At 46.3% G+C, this 18,838-nt stretch overlaps 1 protein-coding gene across 1 annotated transcript in view; it reads right to left on the bottom strand.

Annotated features, from left to right (window-relative positions):
* STK38 (serine/threonine kinase 38) overlaps positions 1-18,838 on the bottom strand; it is a 365,648-nt gene that overhangs the window by 223,641 nt on the left and 123,169 nt on the right. The window contains exon 6 of the mRNA XM_078644141.1: positions 11,505-11,659. Within this exon, the coding sequence (XP_078500267.1) occupies positions 11,505-11,659 (155 nt within the window). The remainder of the gene's footprint in view (positions 1-11,504; positions 11,660-18,838) is intronic.

Raw genomic sequence — 18,838 nt, 5'->3', positions numbered from 1 at the left:
ATACGTGTATTCTCCCATACGGAGCATGTCTTTTAATTCTCGGTGGAACCCTGCTGGATCTTTATCATGACAGGGAATTAATTTTTTCATCTCTAAGAGTTCCATCTTTGTGATCGGGGTGTAAACAAACACTCGTTGCATTTCACCACCGTCTGTCTTAACTGGATGTACTTCTCTTAACGGATTCTGTCTGTCTATGTAAAAGGGTTTACTTTCTGGGGGTGAGACATGAACAAAATGCGGGTTCAAAAACGTTCTGTATTTGTGGCGCTGTTCTAGAATGACACTAATTAAATCGGTACCTAAACCTTTCCATTTATACTGGAGTAACTCATTCAGGACATCGTGTAACGGACCTGGATCAGAATGTTGACCCTCATACAATGTAATGAGGTGCTGGATCATATACATACCCGCCAGTCGTTGCTCGGCTGGGGGCATTTTCAGAAACATTTGTGCCACGATTTCGTCTGGAAAAGTGGTAGAATCAGTAGTCCATCGGACTGCTGATCGGACTAGTTCTTGTTCATGCATAGTACTTAACTCACTATAACCGATTCGTGATTTCAGAATGTGATCGGTAGCTTGAAATACTTGTTCTAGAGAACCTTGTTCTGGTGCTGGATGGTGAAAAATTGACTTGTGTTCTAGGCGCAAATGGCGATCTGGAAATCTAGATTTTCCTACATACGCTATTCTGTCGGGATTCTCGTCCTCTACCTCTTCAGTATCAGAGTTACTTTCTTTCTCGCTTACTTGTGCTGCTTTACGTTGTATGTGTATCCTTATTATTTCTTTACGAATCTTCTTATACATACTCTCTATACTACTGATGGTTCTGTGCTTACCCTCGGCTATATTATCACTCCACTTTGTCAGGGTTCTCATTTCGGCATGATCTTTGGTCGGATAATCTTGTTCTCGTATTAGACAATTAATCAGAAACTTTAATAGCATGAGCTGGACTTCAGCTTTTCTTTGGCACATGACATCACTAATACTTTCTGGATCATTCCCGGTACGGATGAAACGATATATTCTGTCTAGATCTTCTTTCATATCTGGTAGGGTGACTAGATACTCGGTCACCTTTCTTACGCGTAATGAATATAAAACCATACTATCCTCGCCTGGGACTGGATCATAGCCACATTCATTAAGGGCTTTTCTTATTTCTGCAACAGACTGATGCCTGGGCGTACGCTGTGATGCTTGTGCATGTAATTCGGCTAACGTTAAACGCTTGTGTGGCGGCGGGGTTTGAGGAGTACCTCCCCCTGCGGCCCCTAAACTAGAGTCGTCTACTGATGCTCTTCGTCCTGGCAGAGTGGGAAATGGAAATGCAGGCTGGACTTGTATGGCGGGCTGGACCGGGGGTACCGTAACAGGTACTCCGGTGTCTGGAGGAGCGGGAAGTGCCTGATTTACAGGGACTGGCGGAGCAGGAACAGGATTTGCATATTCTGGGACTGTGTCGTCCAAATAGGACGAAATGAAAATATCAGCTGCGGTCGGTTTGTGACATAGCTTGGTCGGAACTAATGGTGGCGGGAAATTACTGGATGCCTCCGGGGTCGCTTTTGGCAAGCCCTCGGCAAGAAGAGGATACATACCCTTAATAAGAGCATGCCTCTGTCTGTCTGACTGTTCAGTTTTAACTCGTTCACCAATCTCGATTAGTTCCCTTTCCTGGGCTCGTTCCAAGGATTCTCTACTTAATTCTGACTTTCTGATTTCTTTTTCGGTTCTTCTATGAGATTCTTTGCGCCATAACTCGATGGCATCTTTCTGTGACTGTCTGGCTTTCTTTTTCCATAATGCTTCTTCTACTCTCATGATGCACTCGGCATCCCATGTACCCGATACGGGCCATCTATACTTTTCTTCTAACTGTTTGGTATACTCTACCCATAAATCTAGATATAGTATGGCACTTATGCCATGCTTCTGATACATAAAATGACCTGGACTGTCCCTAGGAAGGACAGGAACTGCTGCTTCTAGCAGACTTTTTCTGGTTTTTAACTGACTCAGTTTTGAAAAGAGTGGCATGACTGAACTATAATCTGGACACAATACAATACACAATGAACACGAGAATCACTTCGCACTCATACCACGACATTAAAATACATGAATAACATTCAGAATAACAGTTCGAACAGAATACTACCTGGAATACGGAAAACAGAATACATGAATTTTCTCGAGAACAGAACTGACTGGAACAGAAACTAGATGCACTGCTGAAACAGTACGAAACTTACCGGTCTCATACAGAGACACGTCAGGACCCGCATCCACCGAAGTGGACACTTCGTTTGTGGGTCTGTGTACCACCAACCCACGGACCAGAGTCAATTAGATTGACCCTGTCTAGATACTACCCCAGCAACGGTACTCACCGGGCAGCAAGAACGGAAGGCCTCGGACTGGACTGGACTGCTTCGACGCCGGACGGACGAACTTCGGACTTCTGTTACGGGTGGGCCTCCGGATACCTCGGACCTTGGACTCTCGGCTTGGGCTCTGGTCGGGACTCGCCGCGTTCCTCCACCGCCTCGTCTGGATGCTGGACCGCCTCCTCCGTCTCCTCCGTGGGCCTGAGGGATACTTGAAGCAGAAATATCTGCACGTGCACGGTATGGTTCCGTCACGGCTGCAGAGGGTCAGGGGGCCGGCGTGGCTTCACCGGCGCGTGGGGAAAGGGCAAGTCCCTATTCGGGCGCCATTATGTGGTAAATAAATAAATAATACCTCTCTTTTTGAATGCATAAATGAATAACAGATAGCTCAATAAAATAAGAGTCAAGATTCGAGGTAGTAGGAGTTTGCAGGTTTATTACAGCATAAAGGACAGGAACAGGACAACCTGCACAGGAATAGGATGGCAGCGCTGCCTGGGGCAGAATCGGGACAAGGAGTGAGTAACTTTTCAATAACAGTGCACGATCATATATACATAACGCAAACACATAGCATTACATTGCAATAGGCGTAGCAGTGGGTGTGGTCAATAGCAGTCGCGAAAGATAAGGGTGAAAGTAGGTGTAACAGAGGCGTATACATAGACATGTGATGCAAACGTAACAGAATATGTCATGAATGGGGCGGAGACATGGAGGGGGCTACCTAAGGAGCCGGGACCTCTGACCTAATGGTGCGCGCAAACTGGCGATGACGTGTTACTAGGAGAAGCTGGGGGCTTCGAACTCTGTGCTAGGAGCAGAGACTGAAGTCTGGAGAGTCAGGGCGACATGTACCTAAGCAGTATCTAGTATCTGATGTTTAGAGAACATGTTGATATGAACTAAGAGTCAGGAGGGGAGAGGCTAACGGACTCTAGGACTGGAGCATGCATTATTCTATATGTAGTGCGTGATGAAGAATATTAAATGACCATTAAAATGCAGTATTTCTCTAACGTGGAGACGTAAAGGCTAGACAATGACGGAAACTATTGATGCGATTCAGTAGCTTTAGGAATGCAGAGAAGGAGGACTGAACTGATAACTGGAATCATAACATACTCTTGGCAGACTCAGAGGCAGAGCCAGGCTGAGCCGGGCACTGCGAGGCAGGAAGTAAGTGAAGGGTCGAGGATACAGGTGGGGGCTGTATCGCTCCTCAGCGAGGCTTCAGGAGACAGGAGACAGGAGCTGAATCTGGTGTCCAGGCCCTTCTGAGGCCTAGAAACGGGGACTTTACAATGGAATAACGTGCACACTGAGAAACGTGGCAACGTAACTTCACATGGGCCTGATATTCGTAGTATTCACGAGAACTGGAAACTGACATACTAGAGGTGGACACAACTGTAATTGCGTCTTTAATCGAACATAGGGAATACATATGCATATTAATCATGCACAGATAACATATGATGGATGACGCGTAGGGACACAGAACATGGCAAAATTTACTTTTCCACAACTCAGGGAGAATCCCTACGACACAAAGCCCGGTGAATATCTGAGGGAATCTGCCTCTACCGGGAGTGACAGCTGATTGGCTGTGTTACAACAATAGATCCTTGTTTTCAAAGGACATAGATAGGCTACTGATAAGATGGCTTAGGGCCATTATAGCCTATGAGATTTATTAAACACTGCATGATCATTTTACCGTGGGACTCCCATCTCGGCGACGGGGAATGATTCAAGCATGTGAATCTATGAAACATACCCCAACACTGGATAACCAACGCATCGTATATAATACACAAACAAAATAAATGAATTTATCCTGTTTGTCTGAAGAAAACATGGAGGTCGTATGCAATTCAGTGAGGCTTTCATCAGTCAGAAACAGAAAGACATAAACAGGTATATACAGTAGAAGTTTTAGAAGTGCCATTGTAATGAGAGCCGAACAGATGGGCATGTCGCTACAAGTACTACAGGGTGGCGAGCAGGGCAAGAGGAGTCGAAAAACGAAGGAGATTTAACTTGCAGGCATTGTTTGTAGCATAAAATCCAATTCATATTTTATTAAACAAAATAAATAATGAATATGCTACTTACCAATATGCATCTGTTCTTGGCATGTAGGGCTGCTGACATTCATATCTATAGCATAGATCGCCGCCTAGTGTTGGATCCGGATGATTGCACATTGTTGTCCTGGAAGAGTCTTCGAAGTGTCACGAGATAGGTGGCTCCTCCCCTGGACTACAGTGCGCATGGGCATCGACTCCATCCCCAGATTGTTTTTAGCCATTGTGGCGAAGATGGAGTGTAACAGCGTGAGCGATGACCATGCTAAGAGTAAGTGTAAATTCTGCAGCCGCTACGGGCGCCGGAGAGGAGGGCGGGCGATATGAATGTCAGCAGCCCTACATGCCAAGAACAGTTGCATACTGGTAAGTAGCATATTCAGTTCGAGGCATGTGGGCTGCTGACTTCATATCTATAGCATAGAATACATAGCAGTCCCTCCATTAATGGCGGCCGCCCGTGCCAGCTGCAGAAGTCTGAAAAAGTGTTTTAAGAACAGCCTGTCCTACAGCTGCCTGCTGTTTGGAATGCACATCTACACAGTAATGTTTGGTAAACGTATGTGGTGTAGACCATGTGGCTGCTCTACAAATGTCTTCCAAAGGAATGTTACCTAGGAATGCCATGGAGGCCCCCAACTTGCGTGTGGAGTGTGCCCTGGGGGGGACCGTTAAAGTGCGCTTAGCCTTCAGATAGCAAATCTGAATACACTTAACGATCCACCTGGCTATTCCTGCTTTGGAAATGGGGTTGCCTTTGTGCTGGGCTGAGAAGGCAACAAAGAGCTGCTGTGTCTTCCTAAATTCTTTGGTCCTATCGATGTAGTACATCAAAGCTCGTTTGACATCAAGAGTGAGGAGCATTTTTTCCGCCACAGTTTCAGGGTTTGGAAAGAACGCGGGCAGTTCGATGGTTTGATTGACATGAAACTGCGACACCACCTTAGGAAGAAACTTGGGGTTAGTGCGCAGCACCACCCTGTTTGAATGTATTTGTATAAATGGCTCTTGTTTTGTGAGCGCTTGTAGCTCACTAACACGTCTCAGAGACGTGATGGCAATGAGAAAGGCCACTTTCCATGTTAAGAACTGAATCTCACATGAATGTAGAGGCTCAAACGGGGGACCCATCAATCTGGTGAGGACCACATTGAGGTTCCACACAGGAGCCGGCGGGGTCCTGGGAGGGATGACCCGCTTCAGCCCTTCTAGGAATGCTTTAATGGCAGGCACCCTGAAAACAGAGAGATGCTGCCTGTTTTGGAGATAAGCCGCTATGGCGGATAAGTGTATCCGAATGGAAGCATATGCTAGATTGCATTTGTAAAGATGTAACAAATAGCAGATATTAGGAATGGAAGCATCTAGCGGGTTGATATTGTGTCCTGTACAGTAAATGACAAACCGCTTCCATTTTGCTGCATAGCAAGCTCTGGTAGTGGGCTTTCTTGCCTCCCGGAAGATGTCCATGTATTCAGGAGGCAAATTAAGGTAGCCAAACTCTAAGACCTCAGGAGCCAGATCGCCAGATTGAGCTGTTGCGGATCTGGATGCTGAATGTCGCCATGGTTCTGCGTCAATAGCCTTGGTGTGAGGTGCAGTCTTTGATGCGGCACCACGGAGAGTTCCAAAAACGTGGTGTACCATGGTTGCCGTGCCCACGTTGGAGCAACTAGGATGAGCGTCATCGAGTGTTGCTTTAGCTTTTTTGCCACCAGCGGAATGAGAGGTGCTGGGGGAAAAGCGTACGCAGATCTGCCTGACCAGTTCATCCATATCGCATTGCCCTGCGACTGTGGATGAGGGAACCTGGCGGCAAAGCTTTGGCATTTTGCGTTTTCCCTTGTGGAAAACAGGTCTATCTCTGGATGACCCCACTGCTGGAAGTACGGGCGGAGTACTGATGGATGTAACTCCCACTCGTGCATCCGGTGGCTGAACCTGCTGAGCAGATCCGCCATCTGATTGTCCTTGCCCGGGAGGTGTTCCGCCATGAGGAAGATGTTCCTCTGAATGGCCCACTTCCACATGCTCTGAGCCAGATGAGACAACTGTGGGGAGTGCGTACCTCCCTGCTTCTGGATGTAGTACATGGCTGTCATGTTGTCCGTCCGGATCAACACGACTTTGTTGCACAGATGTACCTTGAAGGACTTGATTGCCATGAAGATCGCCATCAGTTCTAGGTAGTTGATGTGCATCTTCTTTTGCTGCGTCGTCCATAGTCCCTGCACCGTGTAGTGGAGCACATGAGCTCCCCAACCCTGGAGTGAAGCGTCCGTCGTTAGGATGATCTGTGGAACAGGCTCTTGGAACGGTCGGCCCTTGCAAAGGTTGTGTGGATTCCACCAATGCAGAGAGTTGTATGCCCGACCGGTCACCAACACTAGGTCTTTCAACTGTCCTTGAGCCTGAATCCACTGATGCGCCAAGCATTCTTGGAGCGGACGCATATGCAACCGTGCTTGCAGGACTATGAAGATGCAGGAGGCCATCATGCCTATCAACTGCATGAACAATCTCGCTGGGAGTGAGTGTTGCGGTCTGAACCTCTGGATTAGCGACTGGATGTTGTCGATCCTCGCTGGGTTTGGCTGAGCTGTGGCAGCCAGAGTATTTATCGTCGCGCCCAAATACTGCCGCACATGGGCTGGCTGAAGGTGCGACTTTGGATAGTTGAGCGAAAACCCCAGACTGTGAAGGAGGTGAATGGTGTGGGACATGTCTGCGGCGCACTGCTGGGCCGACTTGGCCTGAACCAGCCACTCGTCTAAATAAGGGTAGACATGTATGCACTGTCTCCTGAGGTGCGCCGCTACTGTCGCCAGACATTTCGTGAACACTCTGGGGGCAGTGGTTACTCCGAAAGGGAGGACCTTGAACTGGTAATGCCGGTTTTGGATGGTGAACCTGAGGTATTTCCTGTGGGATGGATGGAGTGGTATGTGAAAGTAAGCATCCTTGAGGTCCAAGGTTGCGAGGAAGTTTCCCTGGTTTAACAATGGAAGAACCTGCTGCAGTTTTCTGAAAGAATGTATTGGTTCAGGGGGCGTAGGTCTAGAATCGGCCTGAGTGAGCCGTCCTTTTTTGGGATTAAGAAGTACAGGGAATAAACCCCTGTGCCTTCTTCCTCCACTGGCACAAGCTCTATTGCGCCTTTTTGCAGCATCACCAGAACCTCTTGCTGCAATAAGTGCAAGTGCTCTGCTGACATAGGACGTTGTCTTGGGGGCATGTTTGGTGGATTGGATGTCAGCTCCAAACAATAGCCGAACTGGATAAGTTTCCTGACCCACCTGTCTGTGGTGATGGACTTCCAGACTGGCAGGAACTGTTGGAGTCTCCCCCCGACAGGTGTTGGATGGTCGGGGGGCAGTGACAGGGAGTCACTGTTTGTTTGTGGCAGAGGAACGGGAACTGTTGTTGCCTCTGCCTCTACCCTTGGCACTGTTTCCTCTGTATCCACCTCTGCCCTGCTTGGTGTACGAGGATTGCGCACCACCTTTATTGAATGGCGTCTGCTGCTACATGTGTCCTCTGTTAACACCTCGATTGCCTGAGCGACGAAAAGTGTTCCCTTTAAATTGCTGTGACTGGAGAGCACCCATGGACTTGGCAGTCTCAGTATCTTTCTTGATCTTTTCCAGGGTGGTGTCCACCTCTGGACCAAATAACCTGTCTGGGTTAACCGGCTGGTTGAGGATAGTAGTCTGTATCTCTGGCTTGAACCCTGAGATGCGGAGCCATGCCTGACGCCTCAACATCACACTAGTATTGATTGCTCTCGCTGCCGTGTCCGCAACGTCTAGCGCACACTTTATAGCAGCGTTGGAGATGAGCTTTCCCTCCTGGATAAGCATTTCAGCTCCCTCTTTAAACTGGTCTTGAAGGTGTTGCAGTAGCTGCTCTAGGGTGTCATAGTGTGCCCTATCGTATCTGGCCAACAGTGCCTGCGTGTTTGAGATGCGCCAGATGTTGGCCGCCTGAGCTGCTACTCTCTTCCCCGATGCCTCCAGCACTTTAGACTCCTTGTCTGGGGGAGGAGCTTCACCCGTGGTTTGGGAGTTCGCCCTCTTGCGGGCATTAGAGACCACCAAAGAGTCCAAAGGCAACTGGCCTTTTATGTAGGTTGGATCGCCAGGTGCCGGTCTGTATTTTTTCTCGATCCTAGGGTTGACAACCCTGGTCCTCGTGGGTTCCTTGAAAATGTCTGCCGCATGCTTAAGGACCCCTTTGAGCATTGGGAGAGTCTTGGCAGTCTTTTCAGCAGTGGAGAAAGTGCCAAAAAGGAAGTCAACCTCCACAGGGTCAGCATGCATTTCCACATCATGGTTCTTAGCTGCCCTTTCAATTAAGGCATTAAATGCCGCAGAATCTTCAGTGGGAGACGTTTTTACGTTATAAATCTGAGGGTCATGGACTGTCTGCTGGTCCCCTTGATCACCTGTGTCCATCCACGAGTCCTGCTGCTCATCAGGCTCTGTGTTCGCAGGAAAATTGTACTCCTCATCCTGCTCCCCTTCCCCTCCATCAGAGTAAGTGGGTGAAGGTGTTGCACTCCTCCCCGCCTGTGGAAGAATCTGTTCAACCAGTACAGGTGTTTCTGGCGCAGGCTTTTTGCATTTCAGAGGAATTGTAAATGACTCCAAAGGCTGCGATGTTATCTTCCTCTTATATAGCGTGAGCCTCCCGGTGTCGGCATCGATGAAATGCTCCGACCGTTCTTCTAATAAAGGTTGTCGACGACCCAAACTCCCACCCGTGTGAGTGGGCTCCGACACTTCAGAGTCCTTGGGCACCGACCGTGGTGCGAAGGCCTTGGGCGCCACCTTAGGCGGTAACGTGTAGAGGATCGGCATGGAAGTCTTTTTCGGCGGGGCATCCGGCTTCGGTGCGGAAGGCGTTTTCGGTTCCGACGCTGAAGCCTTGTCCTTAAGTCGCTTGAGGGAGTCCGCGACCTGCTTCGTAAAGGAAACGGATGGTTTCGTCGACCTGACCGATGACCTCGGTCCGCCCCCAGGGGACGCCCCGAGCGTCGATGACTTCTGTTTGTCTGTCTGAGGCGCAGGAGCATCCTTGACTGGTGCGCCTCGATCTTTGTCCACGGCCGCAGACGTCGAGGCCGACGGCTTTGGATCGGCAGGCTTGACTTTTTGCGTCGGGACCCCAGACCGTGGCTCGGCGCCCTTGGCCGACTTGGTCTCGACAGGCTTGCTGCTTCGTGGCTCGGCAGACTTGGCCGAGGCAGGCTCGAGAGCCTTTTTGGAGTGTGGCTCGACCGCCTTGCGTGACACCGGCCCGACGGCCTTTTTCGAGCCGAGCTCCTTGACCACCTTTGGAACCTTTGCCTGGTCGACAGCTTTCCGCGGCTTTGAGGCCTCCGAAGACTATGGCGTCGATAGTGGAGCAGATGTCTTCGGTTTCGATGGCGTCTCGGCCATCTTTGTTTTCGTCGATACCGAGGGTTTCAGTTTCGGTTTCGATTTAGACAATGGCGGCTCTGCTGAGGTGTCCGTAGCCGGGCCGGAAGGCGGGGCCGTGGATCCTGGTGTAAGGTCTTGGGTAAGGCCATGTGGCGATCCCTCGACCTGAGCCTTTGTAAGAGTACTAACGGGGCATAGCTCTTCCTCCGAGCTATCTTCCACGGCCCCATATGCTTCGTCGTCGTCCCCTACCTCATCGACGACTTCTTCTAGGTCTTGGCCTTCAACGTCCACTTCGTAGTCGGACTCGACCACCCCCGACAGAGGTGAAATCTGTAGTTGAAGCTCTTGTTCGTCCGCTTCCGCGTCGTCGAAGATGTCCACCGGTGCTGGAGCCGATCGCTGGGCCTCGAGGCGCGCCACGCGCCGCATCCTGAACGTTTTCTTCGATCGAAACCTGGAACAGGCCATACAGTTGGCCTCGTCGTGGTCCGGCAACAGGCACTTGTTGCACACAGGATGGACGTCAATGTGTGGGTACTTGGAACCACACACGGGACATTTCTTGAACGGACTCCGTTCCATGCCTTTGAAGTCTTGCTGCGTTGACTGGGCCTCGATCACCGAAGAGTCACACAACTCCCCGGATATCCGACTCCACGAGTTGGAATATAGGCGGGCACCGAACGCAAACAATACAGACGGTTCGAAGAAGGCCTTTTGGCCTTGAAAAAGTTCTATAACGATTCCGAACAGGAGTTGTCGAAATCCGAACCCAATGGCGGAAAAAAACAATCTGAGGATGGAGTCGATGCCCATGCACACTGTAGTCCAGGGGAGGAGCCACCTATCTCGTGATACTTCGAAGACTCTTCCAGGACAACAATGTGCAATCATCCGGACCCAACACTAGGCGGCGATCTATGCTATAGATATGAATTCAGCAGCCCACATGCCTCGAACATAAAACACCTAGTATCCTGACAAATGGTTTGCGTTTTTAAAAACACGTCTTAATAACAAGGTTGGGATGCCTGTGCTCACTATTTTCAGCAAACTGTTCATTGGCAGTCAGACAACAAAAGGAAGAGCTTGCTTTTAAATTAGGCAGCTCTTACCTATCATTTCAGTTTATCCTAGCCTGCGATGCTACGAAGAGTTGGCAAGTAAACAAATCGAAAAACATGACCAACCTTTTCGAAACCCATGTGGAAAAAAAAAGTTTCTTTCCCCTACAGATAAGAATGTCAAGCATACTAATGCCAATACAAAGATGCAGACAAGTCTGAAAAAAGTCAGCTCGCTAGTGAATTAGCGTGCAAACAACTGGATGGAATAAGAAGTACAGGCCTATGATTCGGGGTAATAGAAAACAGGTATGACATTTCAGTATGTAAATTCTGAGTGTTAAGCTTTTCATTAAGCCTAGTTGATCTTTTTATGTTGCAAGAAAAAAGATTGTGGGGATACAAGCGAACTCTATAAGATGGTGTGTATAGTCAATACATTTAAGCATGCGGTTTCTCAATAATAAGCAAACACCACTTAAAAGCACTGACACCACTGAATGATTTTTAAAAATGTACCTTGCTGTCCAGGAGAAGGTTATCTGGTTTAATGTCTCGGTGTATAAATCCCAATTGATGAATGGAGTCAATTGCAAGGACTGTCTCTGCAACATAAAACTGTGTTTCCTCTTCACTAAGTGTGTCTTTCTTCATTAAGAGAGTCATCATATCACCTGAAATCATAAGTATACCAAAATAATTATTCCAAACTCCTTGCAACAGCAGTCCTAATGAAGTCAATGAGGAAACGGAAGCAATCACAAAGAACACTTTTACATTAGTGGGCCAGGAAAATTACAGTTTTATATTTTATTTACATTTTACTTTAAGTGAAATAGCTAAATTATACACATGCACATTTTGATAACTACACAACAGGAAGTTACTCCAAAATATGAAATAAAAAATAGCACAATTCTTCAAGCTTACAATTTAAAGAAACAGTATCAAACAGAGTGATACATACTCAATTTCTTCCACATAACAATGAACAATAGACTAAAACCATGGACTTGCAATAACAATATAATGATATACAAGTATAAAGAATAATCCACAACGAAAGAAGCTTAGAAGATGGCAGAAGAACTCAAATGCCACCAAAGCATGTTTGCAGTAAGCAGGTAGGAAACTGGTGCGGATCGCTCTATTCCACCTAGTGACCAAGACACAAATGCTGGGAAGAAAGCAAGCGTAAGTACTGTAGTGTTTATATAGTTTTCCACACCCTATGGTCGTGAAGTGTTCAGATTTGCATCAGGGATGCCCTTTTGGAGTGCAAGGTTGAAAAGGCTGTTATTTGCAAACTGATCTATATTGATGGTGTTGGGTGAGGTGTATGAGGTTTGGCAATGGGCTCTAAACATAGTGCAGTGGCGTACCAAGCTCATGCATGAAGTGTTGCGGAGAACAGCTGCGGTTTCTGCATTTGGGCACCATCTCACCTAACATCCGGCCATTTTCTCCAAAAAGATTAGATGCACAGGTTTACTTGAGGTTCGATCTCTCGGCTGCCCAACTGTCGAGCCAAGCCAGGATCTGAAAGCCAGGCAGTATTTTCAGCTTCCTGCACGTTATTTCAAGACTTAGGGGCTTCTCTTTTTACAGCCCTCCAGTGTCATAGGAGTGTTAGTTAATATCCAGTGTAGGCCAGTGACACTGCAGAAGCCACTGCCTTGGGCACTGTGGGCTACATACCTGCGTGTGGGCAGATGTTCATCAAAGGCAGTGGTCCACCTTTTCTTAATCATCACGGGATTCGTCAAGTAAGCCTTCCCAACTAACCCCACTGTGAAAACCGGGAAATAATTGAGTGAAATGCAATACACACCACTCTCACTTCATATAATAAAAAGGTGTGAATGAGGAAACGGGTGGAGGCTGTAATACTGCTGCCAGTGAAAGATCCTTCTAGTTATGTGTTTTCCCTGTGTGCTTCATGAGTTGTGCAACAGAGGTGCCCTGATCTGAGCTTTGTATGAAGCCCCTTGCCTCGTGATGTTTCCCTTTCATCTCGTGCTACCCTCCATCATATTGCTTTGTGTTTATATTCAGATGTTGCCTCCTGTACGGTATTCATCTCCCTTTCTAGTGATGGTATCTTCATGTATAAGGATAATTGGTTATTACAACGGATTCTGGTCTTTGCTGAGCGTTGCACTGCCACATCCTGCCATGCCTTACTAGCTGTTTAGCTCGGAGCCACTGCGGTCTGTCCTGCAGCAGCCTGAACCACTAAGATCAAAAGTCCACCATAGCACAAATGATCACGTTGCTGTATCAGTCGTCTGCCAACCTAACGTTTTTCTCCTCTTTTTTCATCTTAATCTAATCGCTCTCTTTTACTTCCTTTTGCCCCCAGTCCAGTCTCCATATTTCTCTTTCATTTCACCCTGAATCTTGAAAGCTCCTCAACCAATCTCCTGGTTTCCCCGTAGTGCAGCCACCAGTTCCCCTCTCCTTTCTTGTCTCTCCGATTGCTCTTTACTGAGATCACATCCTATTCCCTCCAACTACCTTATCATTCCTGGCAGTTTACCTTTTATGACAGTCTTGATAGAACAGTAAAAAGTAAAAATACCTGCTGGCATCTACATGACTCTCCCTTGTTAGAGGCTGTAAGCACTAACGTATCTATATGTCAAGTAGTAGACAATGAGAAAGGCTGGACGAAGGGATGGGGAAGGTGTGGCTTTTCCTTCCCCTCTCAAGCCCTGCCCATTTCTTCCATGCTTCTTCTAATAGACAGAGTTCGGTATTTACTCTTCCTGATTGTGGGTACATTCATGCTCAATGTATGTTCGTGTATAACCTTTTTTAATGCACCTACTAAGCACATATGTCTTATTTGCTTTTGTTGAAATGGAAGTTCTCTGACATATTAAACATTTTCAGGATACAGTTGCAAAGTGTTGGGGACTATTAGGGAGAGAAATGGCATAGAAGCACGTGGACACACAAGTGAGTTCAAATGCGCAGGGAGTACCTGCAACAAACACCAGCTAACAAAATTGCAATAAAGCTGTGGTTTTCTGCTGCCTGTAACTATATAGTGATTGCAAAGTGCTGCGTCTGCAGTATCAAGGTACAAGCATTAACAGGACATAAGGTACACATTTTTGGAGTACTTTGTTGTTTACTGTCTGAAGACAGAAGGGTATGGAAATGTTTGACTTTAAAAGTTACACATCTTACACAAGAATACCGAGGTTCATTCACACAGAAGGATTTTTTTATTTTTCACTTTTCTCCAGTGCTCATCATACAGAGCTCTTAAAATGCTATGATTACGCTCTAATCAAAATAATTGTCTGGAACATCTTTAGAACAATGTTTGGACCACCTAGCCGCCACTTTTACACAGATCTCAGCAGCGAGTGCTTAACCCGATGAGCTTTCTTACCTGCTTGCAGCCGCACCAAACACCAAAATGGGGCTTACGTACAGGGACCCAAAGTCCCAAATAGGTACTAAGGCACCTTCTGGCACAGCCTATTTTTGCTGATACCACCACATTTGTTAGGTCTCGCCTATGCAGCGCGCAAGCGCTGCTTAGGAGGGACCTCATGAAATCGCTCTGGGCTTTTGCGAAAACGTGTGCATGTTCTTCACTGTTTCCAATGGGCCCTCGTGCATGTGCGGCGTTTGCCTTGCAGGAGCGAGCAGCTGCGCCATCTGTTAGCAATTATCGCGCCCGCCGCTGCTTGCTCCCGTAAGGTAAACGCTGTAGATGCTTGCGGGCAGCGATTTTCTTTCAGCACTTGTTGTTTTTCTGGCAGTGAGGGTGATGGGGCTCTCCTCTGGTTGTTTTCAGCTGAAGAAACCGGTAATATGTTGTGCTCTTTTCCATTCTTTGTCTGTTTTTGGGGTGGCTTTAATTGGGCCTGTGTGTAAAGGGGTCATCAGTCACGTACTCTGGCACTAGATTTGTCATCAACTGCAGCTAGTTTCTTCGATCCACTAATTAATTTTCTGCTGAAGTTTTAATGGTTGCAGTGTAATCCTGTGAGTTTGTGTAAAAATGTGCGCTTGAATCCACCTTACGTTTTGTTTCTGGAATTAATCAGTAAACTTTATTTAACTTTCGTAGTTCAGAACTGGGTTTCTCCAGCGCTATTCTGGGAATCAAAAAAGATATGTGTGGTCTGGATTTGTAATCAAATCCGTTTTGGATATATTATTTGATGCTTTAGCTTTGTACCAAAAATACTCACATTTTGGCTTTTCTATTGATTTCGGGTATAGTGATAACCGAGTTTATATGTGTTTTTGTGCATGTTGTTTATTTTATTATAAATTAAACCGCGTTTCTTCTTTTAATTTGCAGTTAGTTTTTTTCTCACCGTGTGACCTGGAATGCAATTTGAAGAATCCAGGTATCCCTGGATTAGAGGTAGTTAGTAGGCCTAAACAATTTCCAGGTTTTGAGGCCCCTTGTGAAAAATGTTTTTGCGAACAGAGGGCAGTGGTGAAGGTCGTTGATGGCAGGTAATGTTAATCAGGATTTAGGTGACTGTCAATCTCGAACAAGCACCAGACGATCTAGCAGTGGGCGTTCCTGTCACAAGAACACCGTACTTCCATTTGGCAAACGTTCATTGAGGGAATGGCTCACTTGGTTGACGTTTAATTGGATTGCAAGTACCAGAATTCAGTGCACTAGAAGATGAAAGCACAGGAGTCCAAATGTACTGTGACATGGAGCTGCTCCGCCATGGTGTCTGCATCCTCTTACCGCTAGGTTAATGAACAGCTTCTAACTCCTCACATGCCTTGGCTACGCTCGGAAGGTTTTGGATGAAGCTGCTGGGTTGGCTTCTAGCTGTTTTCCTGGTTTCTCTAGATCCCGAGGTTCCTTTTAGGCCACTTCTTCACTTCATGTTCCTACTGGCTTAGTACTTACTAGCACCCTGAAACCATTTTTTGAATGCTGTGCTTTAAAAATGCACCAATTGGCCTATACAAAGTTATGTTTAGCCTGAAGCAGAACATTACACAAATTCATAATTGTCGTGATTTCTGCAGGCACCTTGTCTGCAAATCGTATTGTATCTGTAAAATATACATAAAGAACTCTTTCGCTGCCCTTAGATACGTTTTGCTCCCCCTAGATAGTATTGCTTCTCACCTCATGCTATTTGCTGTATCCCACCGCCTTCCAGGAAGTGCTTCCACTGGATAGCATCTGATAAATACATTTAAATATCAGTGTTTTTTCGCTTTAAACTCTTAATCATCTATGGGTATTCTTTCAAGAAAGAAATATTTCTTACTTACTTTGCCATTATGAACAAAGGACTGAGAGTATCCGGGTGTATTGAAATATCAGGCCTGGGCACCTATTCACAATTTTAGGTCTATGCCTGGGGATTAGTAAAGATCGCCCTAAAATTCTTGCCATTCTGGGCTTGGTACTGTTTGTTTAGGGTAGTTTACTTAATTTAAAGTCCATGTTTGCAACGTCCTAGTCCTGACATGTTGGTCTTAAAGGGATATATCCATGCCTGATTTTCTGGAGAATAACTGAAAATCTGTATGTACTGGTTTGTAACGTGGATATTCTTTAATACTGGTATGAGTGACCCCTACTGGACCAACTTGTTCTAGCCAAATCTCTGGCCACAGTCAGGTATACACATTATGCAGCGAACACAAGCTATCATGTGTGGATTGTGCTAGAACGTGCTTTGGTTTTTCATCGTCCTTCTAGTGAGTGCAGTTTAAATTTCCCCGTTGCAGAGATCAATACTTGACCTAGGGCAACTTGTCAGATGCGAGGTTCACCAATGATATGTTCTCTCCTCAGAGCTTAAATTGTACTTTATCAGAAGTGAGGTTCAAGCACTAGAACTTCAAGTACCAGCAGCATGCAAAGGATTGCAGACTGAACTTTTAGGAGTAGATGAATATCTCAAACCCAAGACCATGAATCCTGGTCATTTTCCTCACATTGTAACACATACAGTGATAATAATAATAAATAATGGCTCTGAACTGGGACAACACTTTTCAGTTCCAATAATTAATTAAAAAAAATCTTTCTGGGCCTTGTAGCGTTTGTCATACCATTTGGAGTAAATCACAATATTGCAGTGCTTTGTAACTACAAATCTGTGTTGCAATCCTGGTTTTATGGGTGACGCACAGTAAATGGCTCACTATACACAGTTTTCTAAAGCAAACTAAGGCTTACTCTTTATTAGATCTTATTAGCACTGCGTTCATCTGTTTAATGTCGAATACCTATTGTGTGCTATACCAATCCTTTCATCAAAAAGGGGGATTAATAGGGCTTTTAGTCAGGTCCAGCATACTTGCCCAAATGATACGAAACAGAGTGGGTATGCAAGTCCTCAGGGTGAGAACAGAGAGATAGGGAGTGTTCAATACTCTTCGGGACAAGGTGGTCCTTGGGGGAGACAGAGGAAGGGAAATTTTTCCTTTCGGAACTAGGGCCCTCACGCACCCAGCCAGCTAGGTGTCATGCGTCATCATTGGGTCTGCTCCTCGTCGGGTCGGCGCTTCAGTACCCGATGTGCACCCAATAATAGGGCTCTTTGGCAGATATCTTTTGTTCCTTGCCGTTTGGTGAGGTGTGGGTGAGGGGCCTAGGCTAGTGTAGATGTAGTGTGAAGAAGGAAAGATTAAAACATGTTGGGTAGTCTAAAAAGTGACTTTAATGAGATGGTTCCCACCTGATTAAAATAAAACTAGAGTGGCGACTTTTATCTAAAACTATTTAGTTTAAGATTCTAGCGCTCTGCGTCCGCATACATGTGGAAGGAGATATGCATCTGCTGTAATAGTTCAGTTAGGAGTTCGACATAGAGGTTGAATAGCGCAGGGGATAGAGCCGAGCCTTGTGGTACTCCTAGTGGATTTGGGGATGAGGGAGAAAGATTTTTATTAACCATAAACCTTTCCGTTCTGTTTTCTAGAAAGGATTTGAACCGGTGAAGGCCTATGCCCGATAGTCACTAGCCTTTCGAGGATTTTGCCATGATTAACCGTGTCCTAGGCGGAGGGGAGGTCAAGCAGTACTAGTAGACAAGTTTCAGTTTGGCTTGATTAATGCATAAGAAGTTCTCTTAAATTCATTAGAAAATGTGATATAGGATGTTGGAAATGCTTTACTCGTTCACTAGAGGTTGAGCTGATTGAGGTCCATGTAAATTTGCATAATCAGCTAATCTGGCCCATGGAGTAGATCACAGGCACAAATATGGTGACAATCACATAGAGATGCTGCAACATGCACCTCCAGACAACAAATGGCATCAGATTTCAAGTGGAACATACAGACCAGGTCAGCCTTGGAGTGGCTTCTGCGAAAGGTTCAGAATTTGGTGAGGTTTATTATTAAATAATACATAGATACATAGATATTAAATAGCAGGCTTGTGGCCATGTGGAGCTGTGGCACCTCGGCCCCCGGAGAGGTGTGGCACCACGGCCAGGGCTACTGACGCTGGAGATCGCGGTTCGATCCCTGGCTCCAGCAGCAGGGGTCTGCCCAGCACCATGCGACTCTGGGCAATAGCTCGCTTAATCTTCCCAATGGTCCCCAGCACTGAGATAACCCTTCGGTGGTGATTTGTGCTCTATACAAGTACTGGATTTACATAACAATGTGCTAAGTAAGGACTATATTGGTTCAGATCATAACTTGCTGACCGCAGGGTGGTGAAGGAGGTATGCCATGTAATCTGTAAACACACCAGTTTAATTCAGTAGTGTATTGTGATCCACGGGATTGACGACTGAAGACAGATCTATTAATATGAAGGATGATTTCTGGTTTACAGCCAATAAAGCATAGTTCTACTCTAATATTAGCAAATGTGGATTTTGTA

This window comes from Lissotriton helveticus, chromosome 5_1, assembly GCF_964261635.1.
Source record: "Lissotriton helveticus chromosome 5_1, aLisHel1.1, whole genome shotgun sequence".
NCBI lineage: Eukaryota > Metazoa > Chordata > Amphibia > Caudata > Salamandridae > Lissotriton > Lissotriton helveticus.
The sequence above is the reverse complement of the archived record's forward strand: the minus strand, read 5'-3'. Positions and strand labels throughout refer to the sequence as shown.